Source organism: Corvus brachyrhynchos, unplaced genomic scaffold (assembly GCF_000691975.1).
Source record: "Corvus brachyrhynchos isolate BGI_N302 unplaced genomic scaffold, ASM69197v1 scaffold11, whole genome shotgun sequence".
In the NCBI taxonomy this organism is placed as follows: Eukaryota; Metazoa; Chordata; class Aves; order Passeriformes; family Corvidae; genus Corvus; species Corvus brachyrhynchos.
In genome coordinates this window covers 5,718,493-5,735,885 of record NW_008236965.1, presented here as the reverse complement: position 1 = coordinate 5,735,885, position 17,393 = coordinate 5,718,493, and the positions used below count along the sequence as shown (strand labels likewise).

Here is a 17,393-nt window from a genome sequence, read left to right as displayed (position 1 = left end):
GGCAGGGCAGCCTGTGGATCCCATGGGCAGCCACAGCCACCAGCAGTTGTGCAGCCGATCCACAGTTCAGCGCGGGTGCACAAAATTCAAGTCTCAGCTCAGTTTAGGGTGACTACTTCTGCTTTTATTTCTTTCAATAATAGTTGAAGCTAGTTACTTCTCCTGCATTTTTAAGGGTTTATCCCAAAAGTCATGGGAAAGCTGACTCAATTGCATATTATTTTGAGCAAAGTGATTTAGGTCTAAGCCTTTGTCAGCACATCTTCCAAGGGAGGGGTTTTCCAGTCTCCTCTGCAAGCCCTCACTCAGGGATGTGAGCTCACGGAGGTGGAAGGTCTGTAGCTGTGCGGGCGCTTCTGGGTACAGCCTGGCCATCTGTCCCCTGGACTGCTGGGGCATTCTGGAAGGGGCTCAGTGCTGGCAATGTGAGAAGAAGTGGAAGTCTCTTGAGCTTTGGGCTAGGATTTTGTAAGAGTGTGTGGGAGGAAACCTGAAGAGTGGATCAATGAGCTTGTAGTCAGCAGTGCTACTGATGCTTCCGGCCAAAAGAGCTTGGCAAAATGAGTAAAGTAGTGATGACTGCTGAAAGTGGAGTTTTGATTACTGCCTCTGCCAGTGACCTCTGCCTGTGTCTTTTTAGTTTTTCACACTACCTCGTTATTTGGGTAATATCCTGTGTATTAGAACTCAAACAGCAGAAACTCATGTTTGTGCTGAAACTTCAAAAGATTTTGAATTTCCTTACAGGCCTTGTACTGCAATGATGCAAGATGTCACTAAAATGTAAAAAGCTAAACATTGGGTGTTTTTCTGTAATCTTTCCAGACTACATTAGGTGTCCTCTGTGTTTGATCTTTTGTCATCTACAACCCGCACAAATTTATCCTGCACAATTAAACCATGACCCACGTGGCTCAGCATCCAAATATTTTGTCCCTGTGCAGAGGGAAATTGAGTGAGGTGCCTTATTTGAGTACGATCAGAGGTGAAGAATTTATTTACATCTAGTTTGTGACTGGGTACATCAGGACTGCAGTGGTGGCTGGAGGGGTTGTGTCCCATCAACAAATAGGAGCACGCTTGCTAAGAAGAAAAGGCTGCACGCCTTTCAAGATAAGTAGAGAAATGTTTTTGCCTGGATATGTAAAGATAACAGCAATTGTCATGAGGTTTGCTGTTGGTCGCTCTTGGTATGCTTTCAGCTGTGAGAACGGCTACAAATGGAACAGATCATAAAGTTATCCTGGCATAGCATCTGAGAGTGAAACTCCTGAAGTATTTCCATGTAGTTACAAAGAAATGTGGAAATAATAAGGCAGCTGTTGTAGAGGCAGCAGGAGCATACTGCAGTACTACCATCTGTAGGCAGTCCTCTAGACCTCTCAGTGGTGAGTTAAAACAGCTTGTTTTCTGGGGTTCACACCTAGCAATGCAGTTACTTGGACAGAATGGGAAAAGAAAGATTTTTTGACTGTAAAGACACATATTTTGGGTAGCCTTGGCTTGAGTTTAACAGTGGAACTGTTGAAAGAAATTTCTGAAAACAGTTAATTTTTATACTTTTGCAAAAAAGCTTACAAGCCTTTCTGCCCGTTTTCCTCACTATACTTGACTTCAGCATTTATCTAGCAGTAGTTTCCATTGTTTTTCCTTAGGTGTTGAAAGGGTCTCTGATTTTGACAAGATCTTTTGATTGTTCGTAACGAATTGTCCGTGTGTCCACAGGAGATGTTATCTCCTTAATGCTAAGCTTTTTCAGCCTTTTTCAAGGTAGCCTTTGCACTTTGGGTGAGTTTGGCAAGCTTCTTTATGGGTGTTTGGGCAATGATTTCACAGATTGTTACTTATACTGAAGCTTTTTATGATGATGTTTTAACATGAGAACAAAACAGAGTTGTATTGCAGAGCTTCATAAATTACTCATTTACTGAAGAGTAAGTAGCAGCAAAGAATTGATGTTTGCTTCTTCAAAGAGTAAATTAAATCCTGTCTAGCAACACCTTGTGGAATTTTCTGTAATACACATTTGTTTGGTATGAATAATACCCAAACTGAATTTTTAGTCCAAGAAAAAAAGGACACCAACCCAACCAGTGGGGATTTATTTTTTTCTTCAGAAAAATCTTTAATTTCTCAGTCTGTGATATGCTGTTAAGAGACTGAAATTTAACAAAGGTAGGATAAGGATTCTCTGTATGAATTGCAAACTACAAGATTCATGCTTCTGTGCAGACTTGGAGAGTCCAGCATTTTAAATGGCTTCAAGTTCCATTATAAAATGTCAGTGTTTTTCAGGGTTTTTTTTAAAAAACCCTCATGTTTTAATCCATATCTAAACTGCAGCAATGGAGAGACAATTTTTTGTTTTATAAAAAAAGGCTTGGACAGATTGCAGAAACCTTTCCTTCAAAGGTTTGATTTTTAAGGCTGAGTTTCAAGTTACATTTAATTTCAATTTTGCCTGTGTATATACACATAGCATTTTGAATAGATTTAAAAAAAACATGCATTTTGAAATACATTGGACTAATAATGAACTCAAGCTTATAAATGAGTACCATATTTTAAGTCAGTGAAAATGTACTCTCAGGATCAAGATATGCTAATGGATACGCTGCTTGTGTAAAGTATTATTTGAAATAATTAACAACTTCATTGCTGAAGTAGTCTAAAATGCCCAAACCACAAGGATTTTGCACGATAAAAGTAGTGTTGGCCTTTAATATTCCATGATCATCCTGTATTTTCATTCCCACGGGATACTGGTGCAGCTCCTGTGCAAAACATGGCATTTCCACTTGAGCTAAAAAGCAGCTCCTCATTCACTCTCACTAGGAGTAAGATTTAGATATTATTTTCAGTTCAACCACCAGAAAATGAAAGTTTTAGGAATAGATGAGTATTTTGGTTGGCCTGGTTCCAGCCCCGGCCACATTTCAGTGTGGATATCCTGCCTCCATCAAGCTCTTGCAATATCAGTTGCTTGTAGGTTAGGGGAGTTCAGGACAATGTCTCTGCTGAGTGGACAAGAATTAGAGAGTCTGGGTTCTATTCTCTCGTGTCCTGGACCTTCTCTGTGTTATGTCCCTAGGTGTGCTCTTGAAAGAGATGAGGTGAGCAGGAAAACGAACAGAAATCCTGGGATGACTAGTGCCTTTAAAGAACTATACTTGCAATGTATAGCACATATAGTGCTAACCATCTGTAGGATGGGCTTTATGAAACTCATGGCCAAGAGAATGAAATGCTCTTGGCAGTGACATGCATCAGAAGAAATTTGGATAGCCCTTGTGGGAATTTTCTGCTATTTACTTGTTTGAATGGGGCAGTGTGACAGCTCCGTGCTTGCCATTTTACTTGCTCTTACTCCCTTGCTTCCACAGTCAAGATTTGAAAAGCAGATAAAGCATCTATAACTCAGTTCTGTGTACTTTGAAAATTTCTGTGGGTTTTCAGGTTTTAACAGTGATATTTGGCAAGGCTGTGCATGCAGCATTTCAGAGAGTGACCTGCTGAGTATCTGTCTTGCCATATCCAGATGCAAACTGATTATGTACAAAGAATGTGAAGCAGTTCAGTGAATAAGTGGATTTAGCAAATGTATGTAACAACCTCTGACCTAATGCTGTAGGCACTGTTATAATGAAAATAATTTACTTGGTGTGGCAATTACCAGATATTTCTCAGGAATGGGGCTTCTTAAACTCCCCTGTGAGACTGACATGAGATCAAAGTGTAGCTTTTCCACGTCACATGCAAGTAAATGATTGAGTAGCCTTTGTATATTAAAAAACAAAAGGTTGAGCATAGGGGATAGCATTTCTTTCAGGTATATTTCAACGGTTGTAAATACTAGCATGTATCAGCAGCCTTTATTCCCTGGCAGACTTTTTCTTGCCAACACTCCTTAATAATTGGAATCTTTTGATTATCAGTGCTGACTCACATGTCCTCATAGCTGCGTAATTCAGATCAATGTTTTTGTGACTCGTGGTATGCTGGCATTACCAGGCTTCCCACTTGAAGAGAAGTACTGGATGATTCACATGCTTGGGTTTCCTCAGGCATCCACAGCTCACTGTTCTACAAGAGAGAGGACTGGACAGACCCTTGCACTGACCAAGTGTGACAGCCCTGCTCCAGCCCTGCTCCTGCTCACAGGCTCTTTACTGATTGAAACCACTTGTGTTACAGGTTGGCGTTACTTTTAACCTCTGCTAAGGAATCAACATCTTCTAGTATATAAAATGGTTTTACTGTTAAGCTTAATTGTTAGAGTTGTTTGAACCTGGTTTTGTGTTTGTCTGATGCAGTTCTGTCAGTGGTCAGTGGCTGCACATGTGTGCACGCACAGCGGGCCCTGAATCATGAGCCTGGTAGTTCTCGGTGTTGGCATAAAATGCCCTGCTTGGAGCTGACAGAAAAGTGTCTCCCTGTTCCCGAAGTGAAGTGCTTTCCCCCCAGATATGCAAAGGTGAGATGGAGCACCAGTGCAGGCAGATGTGAATGGTTCTGGGTTGTGGCAGGAGGAGGGAGTTTAGGGAAACCCTGATGGTGCTGTCGGCAGGCTTTTGCCTAACTCAGGGGGTTGCTCTCTGCTGCTTTTAGCACTGTCTTTGTTATGTGAAGTTGTGAAGCTTTGGCAGTTTATCTGTTGCTTGCCTTGCAATTTAAAATTAACGGTTGTCATAGGTTAGCAAGCTGGTGTTCTTAAATGTAAAGTGATGATCATGCAGAGCTTAAACTATGAGAATGTATTATAGTTAGGTCTTTAAAAATATACTATGTACGCATTGTCTTTTGTGCATAAACTAAGCTGTTTTAAATTTTGTTTTAGACATTGGAACCCTGCTTGTTCAAAATGGCTTGATTTTTAGTAAGCATTTCATGTGATGTTTAAAAAAAGTCTAAAATAGATGAAACATCTGTTTTTAAAAGACAAGATGATGGAATAAAATAAATAGTTACACTGATAGGAAGGAGCAGAGGTAAAGAACCTAATCCATGGCAAAGCCTCTTCCTATGTACATCTGGGTATGTAACACCCCAGCATGTTCCTGTTGTCTTCCCAGTCAGTAATCCTTGATGTGTTGTTTCTTACTTTGCTTTAAATATTGAAGAAATAGATGTGTAGCCCTGGGCTCCAAGTCATTTTACAAATGTCTGAACAATGATCCATTGAGAGAGAAATACCTGTTTAAGAATGTAGCAAAACTTGTCTGTAACAAGCAGATCAAAGAGTCTGTAAACACAAATTAAAAAAAAAAGAAAGGGTAAAGTGGGTCAGATGCATGACACAATTTTGAGATAAGCTGTTGATAAGCCACTGCTACAAGTATTTGTTTTTGAAACTATTATAAGCAGCTGGTTGAAGGGAGCCTTAGGTCACTCTGTGGTTGAGGTCTGAACAGTGGCATCAGAGTTGGTCGTCCTCGGGAGAGCGCTGGGTGAGGCGTGCATGGGTAGCGGCAAAAGCTTTTCAACACCTTCCCTAAAATTCAGAGGCAGTTGATAAACTGGAAAATATTTCTGTGTCATCATAGATTGAGCAAGGACAAGTAAAATAGCTGTGCATTCTGGGGTTGGGCTGAGATGGAAACTGTAGTAAGAAAATTTCCTTTAACATAGGAGCCAGTGATGGTCATCTTCTTTTTCTCTCTGAATGAGGTGACTGCACTGAACTCACACGTGCTCTCACAGGGTCCCGCATGGAGGTGTGAGCACCTTTGAGCTGGGTTTGCACATGAATGACCAGCAGTGACCATCTATGTGGCAGGTAGCAGCAGGGTGACAGAGAATGGACAAAACTGTGTGCTAGCCTGATACAGAGGCTGCCACAGCAGTGTTAATGGCTGAATGAAAAAGCAGAAGTCCCAGGTCTACCTTTGCCTTACAGGTGAAAACCTTTCCCTTGAGGCTGCAGAATGGCCATTTCAGCCTGTCCACAGGATTAGGGTATAATTATTTCTGATTATACTTCTTTTTCTACTTACGGAAAACAATCTTTTTCTACTTACGGAAAGCAGCTCATATTCAGTTTTTGAAGTTTAGTTCTTGCAATCTGAATTAGACCTGCCCAGTGTGTTTGCGAGGTCAGTGCTCTTGGAGACTGCAGTGGAAACTTGTCTGGAGAGAGCTGGGGAGAGCTGGAACAATGTCAGATTGTGCTGGGAAAAGCTGCTTCATGTGGGATGTCTTCAAGGAGCAATTATAAAAATAACACTTGCTGTCAGCCAATAGAGCAGAGAGTGAGTGGATAAAAAGTACAAAAATCTGCTCTGTGTTCTAGTATCTGAAGATGTAGGGCTTTTCTATTAGAAGTTTGCATGGAACACAGTAGTTTAAAACAGCAACTCTTCTGAACAGAACATTTCAGATTTTAAGATTTATGAATCAGAGATTTGTTTTTTAATAATTGCTAAAAAGTATATATTTTTACAACCATAGAAAAACTTCTGACCTGTCAGAAGGCGTGCAGGCTTACAGATTTTGCTCTTTCTCTCCTTCTTATGGATGTTTGGTAGGGAACGTGGTGCAATTCCTCTACAGAACAAGTGTGTTAAGGCTACCTGCTGAAAATGCATTTTCCACTCAGCATAGTGTTCTTGCCTCACAAACCATTGAACAGGGCAATTTTCCATGACTGGAATACTGCTGCAGGCCACCTGATCAGGAGAAGGAGTCGATGAGGCCTTCTACAGACAGCTGGAAGTACCCTCATGATCACAAGCCTTCACCACTTTCTTCAACCACTCTGGTATCTTCTGGGAAGACAGCATAGCTGGGCACACCGGCCAGGAGAGTCCTGCAGAGCTATCAAAAACTATCCTGGTGATAGTTTTTGACAAAAGTGATGGAGAAGCCAGCATGGAGAGGTGTGATGCTAGATCTTGTACTAACAAACAAAGAAGGACTGGTTTGGGATGTGAAGGTTGGGGGCAGTGACCATGACATGGTGGATTTCAGGATCCTGTGTGGAGGAAGCAGGGCGAAAAGTAGGGTCCCAGCCCTGGATTTCAGGAGAGCTGACTTTGGCCTCTTCAGGGAGGAATCCCATGGGTTAGGGCTCTAGAAGGTATGGGGTGGGTCCAAGTGGTTAAAGTTCAAGCATCACTGCTCCAAAGATGACCAGGAGACTGGAGCATCTCTTAGGAGGGGACTGAGGCACCTGGACCTGTTTAGCCTGAAGAAGATGGAGAGGGCATTTTATCAATGTAGGTAAGTATCTGAAGGGAGGTGTCAAGAGGATGGAGCCAGGCTTCTTGGTTGTGCCTCATAACAGGACAAGGGGCAACAGGGACAAAGGAAAACACAGGAAGTTCCATCTGAATATGAGGAAAACCTCTTTACTGTGAGAATGGCAGAGAACTGGAACATCTCCTTCTCTGGACGTATTTGAAACGTTCCTGGGCACAATCCTGTACAAACAGCTCTAGGTGATCCTGTGTTAGCAAGGAGATTGGACCTAGAGGATCTCCAGAGGTCAGTCACTTCCAACCCCAGCCATTCTGTGATTCTGTGTGATTTTTGGACTAATTCTGTTTATCATCCTGAGGTTAGATTTGGCAAGCAACATCTGTAACCTACCACCATGAAAAAATTATTTCCAATACACTCTTCATTACACTTTCCTTAAAAATTTTGCTGTCACTGGAGGATTACAGTTTTCTGCTGGAGAATTAAAAGAAAAATTGTAATGTAATTTGACAGCCTTAAAATGCCTTGAAATATCAAGGCATGCAAGTTGTTTTGATTTATATGTGTGCCTGTTCAGCAGTGCACAAGCAGAAAATACCAGTTCTTTCCTTGCTGGCTTGCTGAAAAGCATGCAGCCCAAACTGACAACAGTTTTAAGGATTTAAATGAAAAATTACCATATCACATTCATATGCAGTGTCTTTAATTTGGATGGATCTTGGAGACTCCTAATAGTGTCTCATACAAAGTAGCTTAATTTCAGAATTGCATATCACTAAGTGTAATCTGCCCATCAAAAAGCTATGTGCACTGACCCTGTGAAAGGTAAAACCAGGAAACAAAAAAATAGTACAGTGTTCAGTTTAAGCTGCGGGGGAAATTTGAGTAGGCAGCGTGTTCTGAGGATTTACTTTTGGATAAAGGCTAATCTGCCACTAACCTCTGTGGTTGCTGGAGAGAGGGACTGTTCTGTTGGCACTTCTGAGCAGGGTCCTGATGCAGACAGTGTGAAATGCTGGCTGGAAGGAACCCAAGACCATCTCCTTTAACTGGAGAAGGAACCTGATGAGAGTAAATACCTGTACCTGCAATTAATCTATATAAATACCCTTAATTAATTGTGTAATAAATTTGACTACTCTGTCAGCTTCCATCTTTTGCTTGGAACCATTAACAAAGAACTCAGAGTCTGGTTGCGCAAATAACAGAGAAGCTTGTGTCTACAAAATTTATTTCTATTGTTATCATCAAAAAGCAAAATTACAGAGAGGCAGTTTCAGGTTGGTTGGCTGTATGTGTGCTTGAGAAACATCACTGTATTTTGAGGGATGGTATATCCTTGCTAAAAATTTTTAGTCTGCTTGTTCAGAATAAAATGTTCATGTTTCCATATGAGGAGCAAGCAGAGCATTTGCAGCATTAAACAGCCTTAATATTTCAAAGTATAGAAAATATATGGAAAGTTAACTCTTCGGGAAGATAGTAGCATCTATGTGAAAGTCCAAGCTGCTCAATATTGCCTTTTTCCAGCAGCCAGCGAGAGGAAACACATCATGGAAATGGTGTTGCTCGGTGTCAGCAAGCATAGGCACAACAGGAAGCGTAGCCATGACAGGAAAAGAGCCCAAGAGGAGAAAAATCCCTATGGGGTACATCCCGGGACACCCAGGGGCTTTGTGTGCCATTTCTGCCTCACAGCAGGGGCCATCCCAGGCACTGCCCATGGGTCACACAGGAGCTGAGCACCCATGGCCTCCACGGGAGGGCCTGGCTGCCGGTGGGTGCCCAGCTTTTGCCAACTGCTTGGTTCAGCGCTGGCATTTTTTTAACAAACGTCTCCCATAACAGACCAGAGCTGTGAACTCAGATTGAATTTCAGCTTGGTTGTGCCTCTTCTCCATCTGCTTCTCCCTAGGCTGTTGGATAAGCTGATGGCTTCTCACATACCTGCCATAGCAGCGTTGTCCCCAGAGCTGCCAGAGCCTGGTGTGCCTGGGAGGTTGTGCCCATGGGGAGCAGTCTGAAGTGCAGCTGCTGTGCATGTTCTGTGTCTGGGGTCCAGTGCAGTCGCCTGTGCTCCACACCACTGCACCAGGCAGAGCCAGGGCTGCTTGCTGGGGAAGGACCATGCAGGAGCGGGTGGTATGGGCAGTGAGACTGAGTGAATTGGGAGCATCCAGGGACAAGGGGAAGAATGCTGCTTTGAAGCTCAGAAAGGGTACCAGTAGTGTGCCCAGACATCCATCTATCTGGGGCGCATCCCAAGTGCTTTGCTTTCCCGCCGGAAAATAAAATAAGCAAGGCCAGTGATAGAGGGAAGGGCAGAATAAAAAAGGCCAGAGTAACTAAAGAAAACAGCAGAGGAAAGAGAATGGCAAATGCTGCTGGTTAATTGAAGCTGTCCTTATACAGAGACTCAATCTTGCTTTTCATCAAGCAGTAAGATAAAAAAACTATTTGATGTATCTTGTGACCAAGTCTGAAACCTGTAGGAAGAGAAAGTAGCGAGAGCTCATTCAGCTCAAAGCAGAGGCCACATCCAGAGAATAAAGGGCTTGCTTGAAGACATTTGTCTTTGATTAGAAAGAATTACCATTCCAAAACATTTGATTTTTTCAGTAATTGTTTGACCTGACATTTTCCCACTGTGTATGTACGTGTATATATACATATAAAAATAAATCAGAAAAAATAGACTATTCAGTTGTGCTGTTTGCTTATATGCAACATAATACTTTCTGTCATGCTGTTGTAGCTTGGGAGCCAATCCACGAACGTGGCTTTCCTGAAGCAGCCCTTGCCCATGGAGAACTGTCACAGAGACTGCACCTTGCCAGCCAGGAGACATTGCTAATCTAGGTGTATTTTCAGGAAAACAATTTGAGATTTCCTTTTATGTCTGGGGCAAATAGGCTTTGTTCTAACCCCAGTGCCTGTCTGAGGTTTGTTTGTGAACATCTGGGAGCTCCAGCCACGGGAGAACTGGCGCTCGTGCTTAAAACCTTCTGATACCTGTTGTTTGTTTGGGCGTTGTCTGAGTGTGTGAACATGGTGCTCTTTGCTTCATAAAAGTGGCAGAGTGAAGCAAATAACAAAGTTAAATTTCAGTGCTGAGACCATGGTAATTTTTCACACAAGAAATAGTGTTTGCTCAAGTGATGTGCTGGGGTCTTTTATTTTGTTTATGTTCCAATAATGGTAGTTACCTGAACTGTTGTTGTTAGGGCTAACATTAAGTACAATTTTCTAAAGATATCACAGCTTCTGTGGTGGAAATGTTTTACTAGACAGGGTACTTCAGAAATTCCTGTTTCACCTGCGGTTAAAATCTTACATAGTATGAAAACCCCTAACTTGCTTAAGGATGGCAATGTTAACTAGCAGTGCTTCTGAAAAGCATAGCAACTACCAATCTGTCTCTGGTGTACTAATGTTCTGAGTTGAAACAAATATGCGTAGTAGAAAACTTCAAATACAACAAGCGTTTTGTGGGGGTTTTTTAAGAGTTTTTTCTTTGTTTGTGTAGAGATGTTGACATCTCCTGGAAGAGTGAAATGCATTTAACCGACAATGTGTCTCTTCTCTCTTAGATTACAGAAGTTTGTGGAGCCAAGCGCGTGGGTTATTTTGGTCCTGCTCAATTTTATATTGCTTTGAAGTTAATTGCGGCAGCACAGTCAGGGTTCCCAGTACGGATTGAGAGCATTAAGAATGGTAAGTAGCAAATTTTGCTTGCAGTGCTATGCACTTGTTTCTCACTTTCTTTAATGCTTGTCAGCTCTCCATGGTGGTAAACTCTTTCTTCTTATGTTTCTATCAACAATTTTAAGGAGCAGAGAAAGAGTGGAAGGTAATGTTACATGCACTAAGTGAGTGGTAGAAAATTGCAGTGAATTACATATATGGCAGATCTGTGGTGACATCCACCTCTGGAAAAGGCATTACAAAGGAACGGCAGGAATGACAGATGATCAGTGTGGGAGAGGTATTTCTCTCTCGCCTTCAGCCTCTAGTCTTGACAGCTGTCCAGAGTAAGAGCTGATAGGTGCTTTGGGTGGAGGCACATGGTGGGGGACATGGGCAGGTCAAGAAGTCTCTCTTTGCAGGGCAGATTGTAACACTTGTCTGCTTCAGCAAATAATCCCACTGAAATAAACGGGTAATGCTGATAAAATCATAGTGCTTACTGTGAATAGGTATGAAAATGTGTATTAGATGTATTTTAAAACAGCTTTATTCTTCCCGATGAATTGACAGTAATATTAAATGTACCATTTTTTGTGGAGAAGAAGGCTTTTTGAAAGAGTCTTATCTAACTCAAGCGATGAAGAGAGGAAGCAGGTCCCTTCAGCTGTGAAACCTTGATAGTACCTTGGAGGGAACTCTGTGTTCTTGCCCTGGTGATGCACACTCTGCCTCAGCAGAGCTTGGGCTTCAAAACACAGGGCTTTTTGCTTGAGCTTGAACAGGTTTGAACCCTTAGCTCCCATATCCCAGGTGGGCATTCAAGCCATGTCCTGAGGCTGTGCTTGCACCATCTCACTGGATGGAGGAGCAATGCAACCGGCTGCTAGATCAGAGAGAAGGCCGGAAAGGCAGGACCTACTCACAGTCCTGCAATCAGGTCACTGCTCCCAGCATAGCTGTCCCTGGTAAGGGCAACGAAATGTCAAATTCATGTGTGTTGCAAGGCACAGGGAGATGGTTCCCAGCTCTGCCCCATCCCAGGGAGGGAAGGCCAGAATGACAAGCACATGCTGACCTGTGTACGCTGAGCTCCCACGGTGCAGAGCTCCTGACCAAGTGGAGGGGATCAGATGCAGCTGGCACAGTTTGGTTCATTGCCTTGCTGGAACAGGACTTTGAATCAAGGGTGAAGAGGAGTGGATTTGTCTGTCAGTTTTCCTTACAGACAGTTTGTGCACTCTCTCTTGCATTGCTGTCCTTTTTAAAGATGTTAATTAAAAAGAAAAAAAAAAACAAACCAACAAAAAACTCTCAACAAACTAAATTAGAAATCTGAACTGAGATTTACTCGGTTTTACAAGTTCAGCATATGCAAATAATCCACAAATCTAAGTGAAAACAGGTACTTGCAGTCCTTGTATTGATATCCTGCTTACTTACTGTTTCAGTACAATTTCTGTACAACTGCTTCCAGTGCTAATTACTTTTTTTCTAGAAAATATATGAGTGCCTTTAGAATGGGGTGAGTAGTGTACCAAACTGCAATTGATTCTTTTTCTTCGTGGTTATGGATGAATGGCTTTGCTTGGTTTTGAGCATTCTGTTAATTTTAATTGTATTGATCTTGTAGGGTGACTGTGCTCAAAAATAAATGGTGTTTCTGCAAAATAATTGAGAATTGTCTTAAAGAGTGACAAAGTGTCACTCTCTTGCTCTGCACAGCAGATGCAACATGGGACCTTTTGACACAGCTGTCTCTCTAGGCCTTGGTGTGATCCCTGAACCCTACCATTTTTGATTTGTTCCTTTTATGATGGCAGCATTAAGCGTACTGTGATCCTGACTGATTAATTCATCCGTCCCGCAGTTTCTGTGGGAAACTATTCTTTTCATTACAGGCAAGGTTTTGAAGGCAGGAAATGAGTTTGCTGCTTGCTTTAATAACATGCACAAGGCTTATTTCTTTGTCTTTCTCTTTGCATGAAGAGATTATATATTAAGCTAGTGAATGTAGCTTTGTGTAACATTCACATTTTTATTAAGACATAAAATAATCAAAGGAGTCCCACACTTAAAAATGTTACAAAATATAAGTAGCAGTCTTTTATAGATAAACTTTTCATTGGTTTTACAAGACGATACTGCTTAAATGTTCTGTAGTCTTCTTATGTCTGTAGTCTAAATTGAATTTTTCTCTCTCTTCATAAAGAGTTGCCTCTGCCGCGATTTATGGCGCTGAAAAATGACACTGAAGTACGATATGGGACTCCAGCAGAATTCCACGGAGTTAAATTTCAGGTTCCACATGCAATTTTGGAAAAAAATTCTTACAAAAGAACAGATGAAGGGGACAAACAGGTAACAGGCTTGTCTCCTTCAGGCCAACATGTCATTATGCATCCTCCTTTTGGGTCCAGTCCTGTAAATGATTAAACTCACAGGGGCTTATTCAATTTTCCAATACTAGGCAGGAGATGAACTCCTGATGTGCAAATAATCCCCATCACGCTTGTATTCTGGTTTTGATGCATCCCAGTTGCTTCCCTGAAGAAAATTCTCTGTATGAGCTAGTATAAAGCTGTCAGCCCTGTAATATTCTGTGTAAGTTCTTTCAGTGTTGTCCTCCTACTTAATCCAGCACTGTTTCTTGGAGAGGAATAAGCAAAAGCAGCAAAGAGAAATCTGTCTGTGAAACAGAACAGGAAAGTGAGTGATTTCCCATGGCCAATATGGTTCTTAGTCACTCTAGAAATACTCAATTGGAGATGAGGTATTGAATCATGAGCCGCTATTTTTGGGTGGGGTAAGGCCCCCAAGTTTTCTTTCATTTCTCTCTGCCCAAGGAATAGTCCAGAAGAAATCTGCTCTTCTTTTGTCCTGAGTGAAACATTGTCCCAGCATCTGTTGTTCTGAGATGCCAGTTTCATAAAGCATCCAAGGGACATTCGTATTACCTGTATTTAGGACAGTAGAGAGCGCTTGTTCAGATACAAGAAGCTTCACAGTGCCACATAATTTTCGTAAAGACTGATTTGCATAATTTTCCCCAGGCTTGACACCTTCTCCTCTGGTACTGTATCAGGTCATGTTGTAAGTGCCTGATGGAAGCACTTTTATCTTCCCAAAACACGTGCTCACGTTTATCACACGGTGCGTTGGCATCAGTAACAGCATTCCCAGCCTGAGGTCAGCCAGCAGGAGCAAGCTGATGACAAGATACACAGGTGGAATAACAGGATGAGGAAGATGAGCATGTATGCCTGTCTCTCTGTGTACTGACACCAGGGCAGAACACTGCCCTCAAACCCCTGGCTCCATCTGGGTTATCTGTGTTGTGTTATATTTTCCTCTTTATTCGGTAAAACCTTTCAGGCTTCTATCCTTTTCTCAAGCAATCTCAGTAAGTCAAAGGAAGGAGAAAGCTTACCCAGTAACCCTACAGATCCACAGTGTTTAAAATACTGATTCAGAGATATAGTTTAATTTTTTTGTACATTTTTTTTGTACGAAAAATGATCTCCCACAAAGAATGCACTCACACTATGCAAATTTAAAGCTATCCACTCACATTGAGCCTTCTACATATACTACTTCTGGCACCTTTGGAAGTAAAATATATTGAGTGGATCATTGTAAAGCTTTGCTATAGTACTGCCATGCTTTACCCCTTAAAGGCTCAGTACCAAATCCTGTCTTGTCTGTTTTAAGCCTTTTCTTGGAAATAAAGGGCCTAAGGACGCTGCAGTGTTGGTTTCTTGTTTGTCCATCGTATTGTATGCACTTGGACCACTTTGCAGCATTACTTGGTTATTTCTTACAATTTTTGTCTCAGAAGTGTGTTTTATGTTGGTACGTTTTTGAAATAGGAACCCAAGTCTCCTCCGATGTCTCCAATTTGCTCACCTCCTGCTTCTCCGTCTACCTACCAGAGAATACCCCTAAGTTATGGATATGGTAAAGCAAGAAGTGGGCTGGAGCAGCAGCATGGAGGTAGGATAAAAATGGCAATACACATTGTATTAATATATTTTTTCTTTTTTTTTTTCCTTATCAGAAGTATCCAAATTCTAAATGCAAGTGACAATCAGCCTAATGATTTTAAAATTCAATTAGACTTGTGTTTTGGAAAATTATTTGATCAATTTATTTTGATTGTTCAATCCTGTCTTCCTCTTCACTTTCTATTAAATTAGATTTATGTGTGACTGCTCACAAATGCTAATACCTAATCTCTGACAAGACTATATGCAATATACCCCAGTGTCAGAGAACCTGCAAATATTGTCAGAGTGCATGATGGTTTTGGTTTCATTAGAGGGGGAGAAAAGCCTGCTCCCAATTTCAGTAGCCGCATATTAATTTTCAGATTGGAAGCAAACCTTCCTTTGCAGGAAAGGATAATAATATCTCTGGTTTTGTAACAGAAATAATGGTAGGAGAGTATAAAAGCAGCCCCACAGTGTAACTTAGGCAATTCAGACAAATACGAGGCACTGCATAGATGTTCTCTCCTTCATTTTGATGCCATTAGAGTAGGAGGCAAAACATTCAGATTTTAATAAGAGGCTAATGGGGCAGAATACAGTTTAACTATGGCTTTACAAGTTCATTTTAACAGTAAAGCACCTGTGCTCTCATAATTGCAACATGTGGTGACCAAGTTGGTGGCAATAGTAGGCACTGGTGTATGCCATCATCCCTCTTGCTTTACATTAGTGTGTTTGCAGTGAGTGAAGAGTGAAGCATGCTAGTAATTCAGCTTTTGTCCTTATTTATAAATGAGTGAAAAAAGAGCTATTCAACATGTTGAAACTCAGTACACCTGTGATAAGAATGTGTTTGACGCTATAAAGTGGCCTCCACCTGAAAATTGTACCAATACTGAGTCACAGGCATTCCCCTGCTGCTTAGGTAAACTGCAGCTTGTTCAGAGGCAGGATTAATTCTGAAACAAGCACACTAGTGTGGTTGTTTTCTGGTACAATGCATGTTCTGCCCCAGTGAAGAGGACACGTGGCAAAGAGGCCACACTGTGGTGAGCCGGGCAGGGGGCGTCCGTCGGGATCGGCTGACCAGGTACCTGTCAGGTGCTCTGCTGGTTTCTGGGACTCTGTCCCAGATCTGTCAGTGCTATGAGGGAGTATTTTGGGTGTTGGGTTTTTTTTTTTTCCTTCTGAATTTGGTTGCAAATATAACTTCCGTGAAATTTCTCATGGACTCAGCAGCTATGCAAAGTGAGCAGCTGGACTGGACACTGCTGTCCCTGCTCACTTTGCATAGCTCAAATTTTCAAGGTAATAAAATTGCTCAAATTTTCATTTCATTGCTCAAATTTTCAAGGTAATAAAATCTTAGAGGTATAGAACAATGGTTATTTTTCGGAGAGGATTTCTTCCTGTTTTCCAGAACAGTGATCTGTCCTATTTTAATCCTGCTGGGAATACTTCAGCCAAACATGTTCTCAATGGCAGTGAGCAGTTAACATTTTATGGCCTGTGCTGTACCAAGTGCCAGGCCTAATGCAAGACCTGCTGGTTCTTCCTGTACGTGACTGTGTACATTTTTCTTTATAGTTTTGGAGGTTTTTCGTGCTAGCAAGCACACAGCAATGTGGCTTCATGCTTAAATGTCCCCTCTGAGGGCATCTAAATGTATTCCACATTCCACCTTCCTTCCTTTTCTTTTTTTAATCTGAAATTAGTAGTTACTTGTGCAGGAATAAAAATAGATACGTATACAGGATAGGAACCCTTAGGAAAACAAGGGGGTTAGGGGTATAATTTTTAAGGTCTTCCTGAGCTCAAAATTTTTAAGATTTCTTGGTCTCCTTTTTCATCATGAGTCATTAAGGTTCTGACTGTCTAATGCAGACTTTGTAATGGTAAATTTTAAATAGGCTGGCAGCAGTTCTCAGCTCTGTAAAAGTTTGAAAGTGAGTTGCCTTTTTGTTTACATACTTGCCCTATTTTTAAAACATTGTTCCTAAATGTGCTGTTGTGTCACTGCTTACTGTATTTGCTGCAGTGGAGCCTAGGTGACTTATTTTAGCAAAAGAAAAAGAAATTGTTACTTTCCTTCACTAACTTTATTCCAAACAGTGCCAAGTGGTGTGTCATGTATTTTGATTTTCAACAGAAATTAGGGAAGGGAGAGGAAGAGTATATGGAAAAGTAATGATATGCTACTTGATAACATTGTCAAAACAAATTTTTTTGCAGCTCACTTGAATTACTTCTTCTTATTTAAAATATATCTTGTGCTATATGGGGCTATACATATATAAAACGTATACATGCATGGACAGGCTATATAAATGTATATTTAAACATGATGAACACTGATTTCTGTTATCTAGAGTATATAACTGGCAATGTCTCAGTAATGTCTGAAGAATGATGCAATGGGAAAGACAAGTATGTGGCTGGAATTTTGTTGCATAAGACAAAATGGACTTTGATACTGTGATACCAGGTTCACTTGGTAGATGCTTGACAACACGGACTTTGATG

The 17,393-nt window shown here is 41.3% G+C and overlaps 1 protein-coding gene across 1 annotated transcript in view; it reads left to right on the top strand.

Annotated features, from left to right (window-relative positions):
- The window catches only part of REPS2 (RALBP1 associated Eps domain containing 2), an 88,092-nt gene that overhangs the window by 18,204 nt on the left and 52,495 nt on the right, over nucleotides 1-17,393 (top strand). The window contains exons 2-4 of the mRNA XM_017728466.1: nucleotides 10,788-10,911; nucleotides 13,094-13,242; nucleotides 14,751-14,874. Coding sequence (XP_017583955.1) covers nucleotides 13,114-13,242; nucleotides 14,751-14,874 — 253 coding nt within the window. The 5' untranslated portion in view covers nucleotides 10,788-10,911; nucleotides 13,094-13,113. The remainder of the gene's footprint in view (nucleotides 1-10,787; nucleotides 10,912-13,093; nucleotides 13,243-14,750; nucleotides 14,875-17,393) is intronic.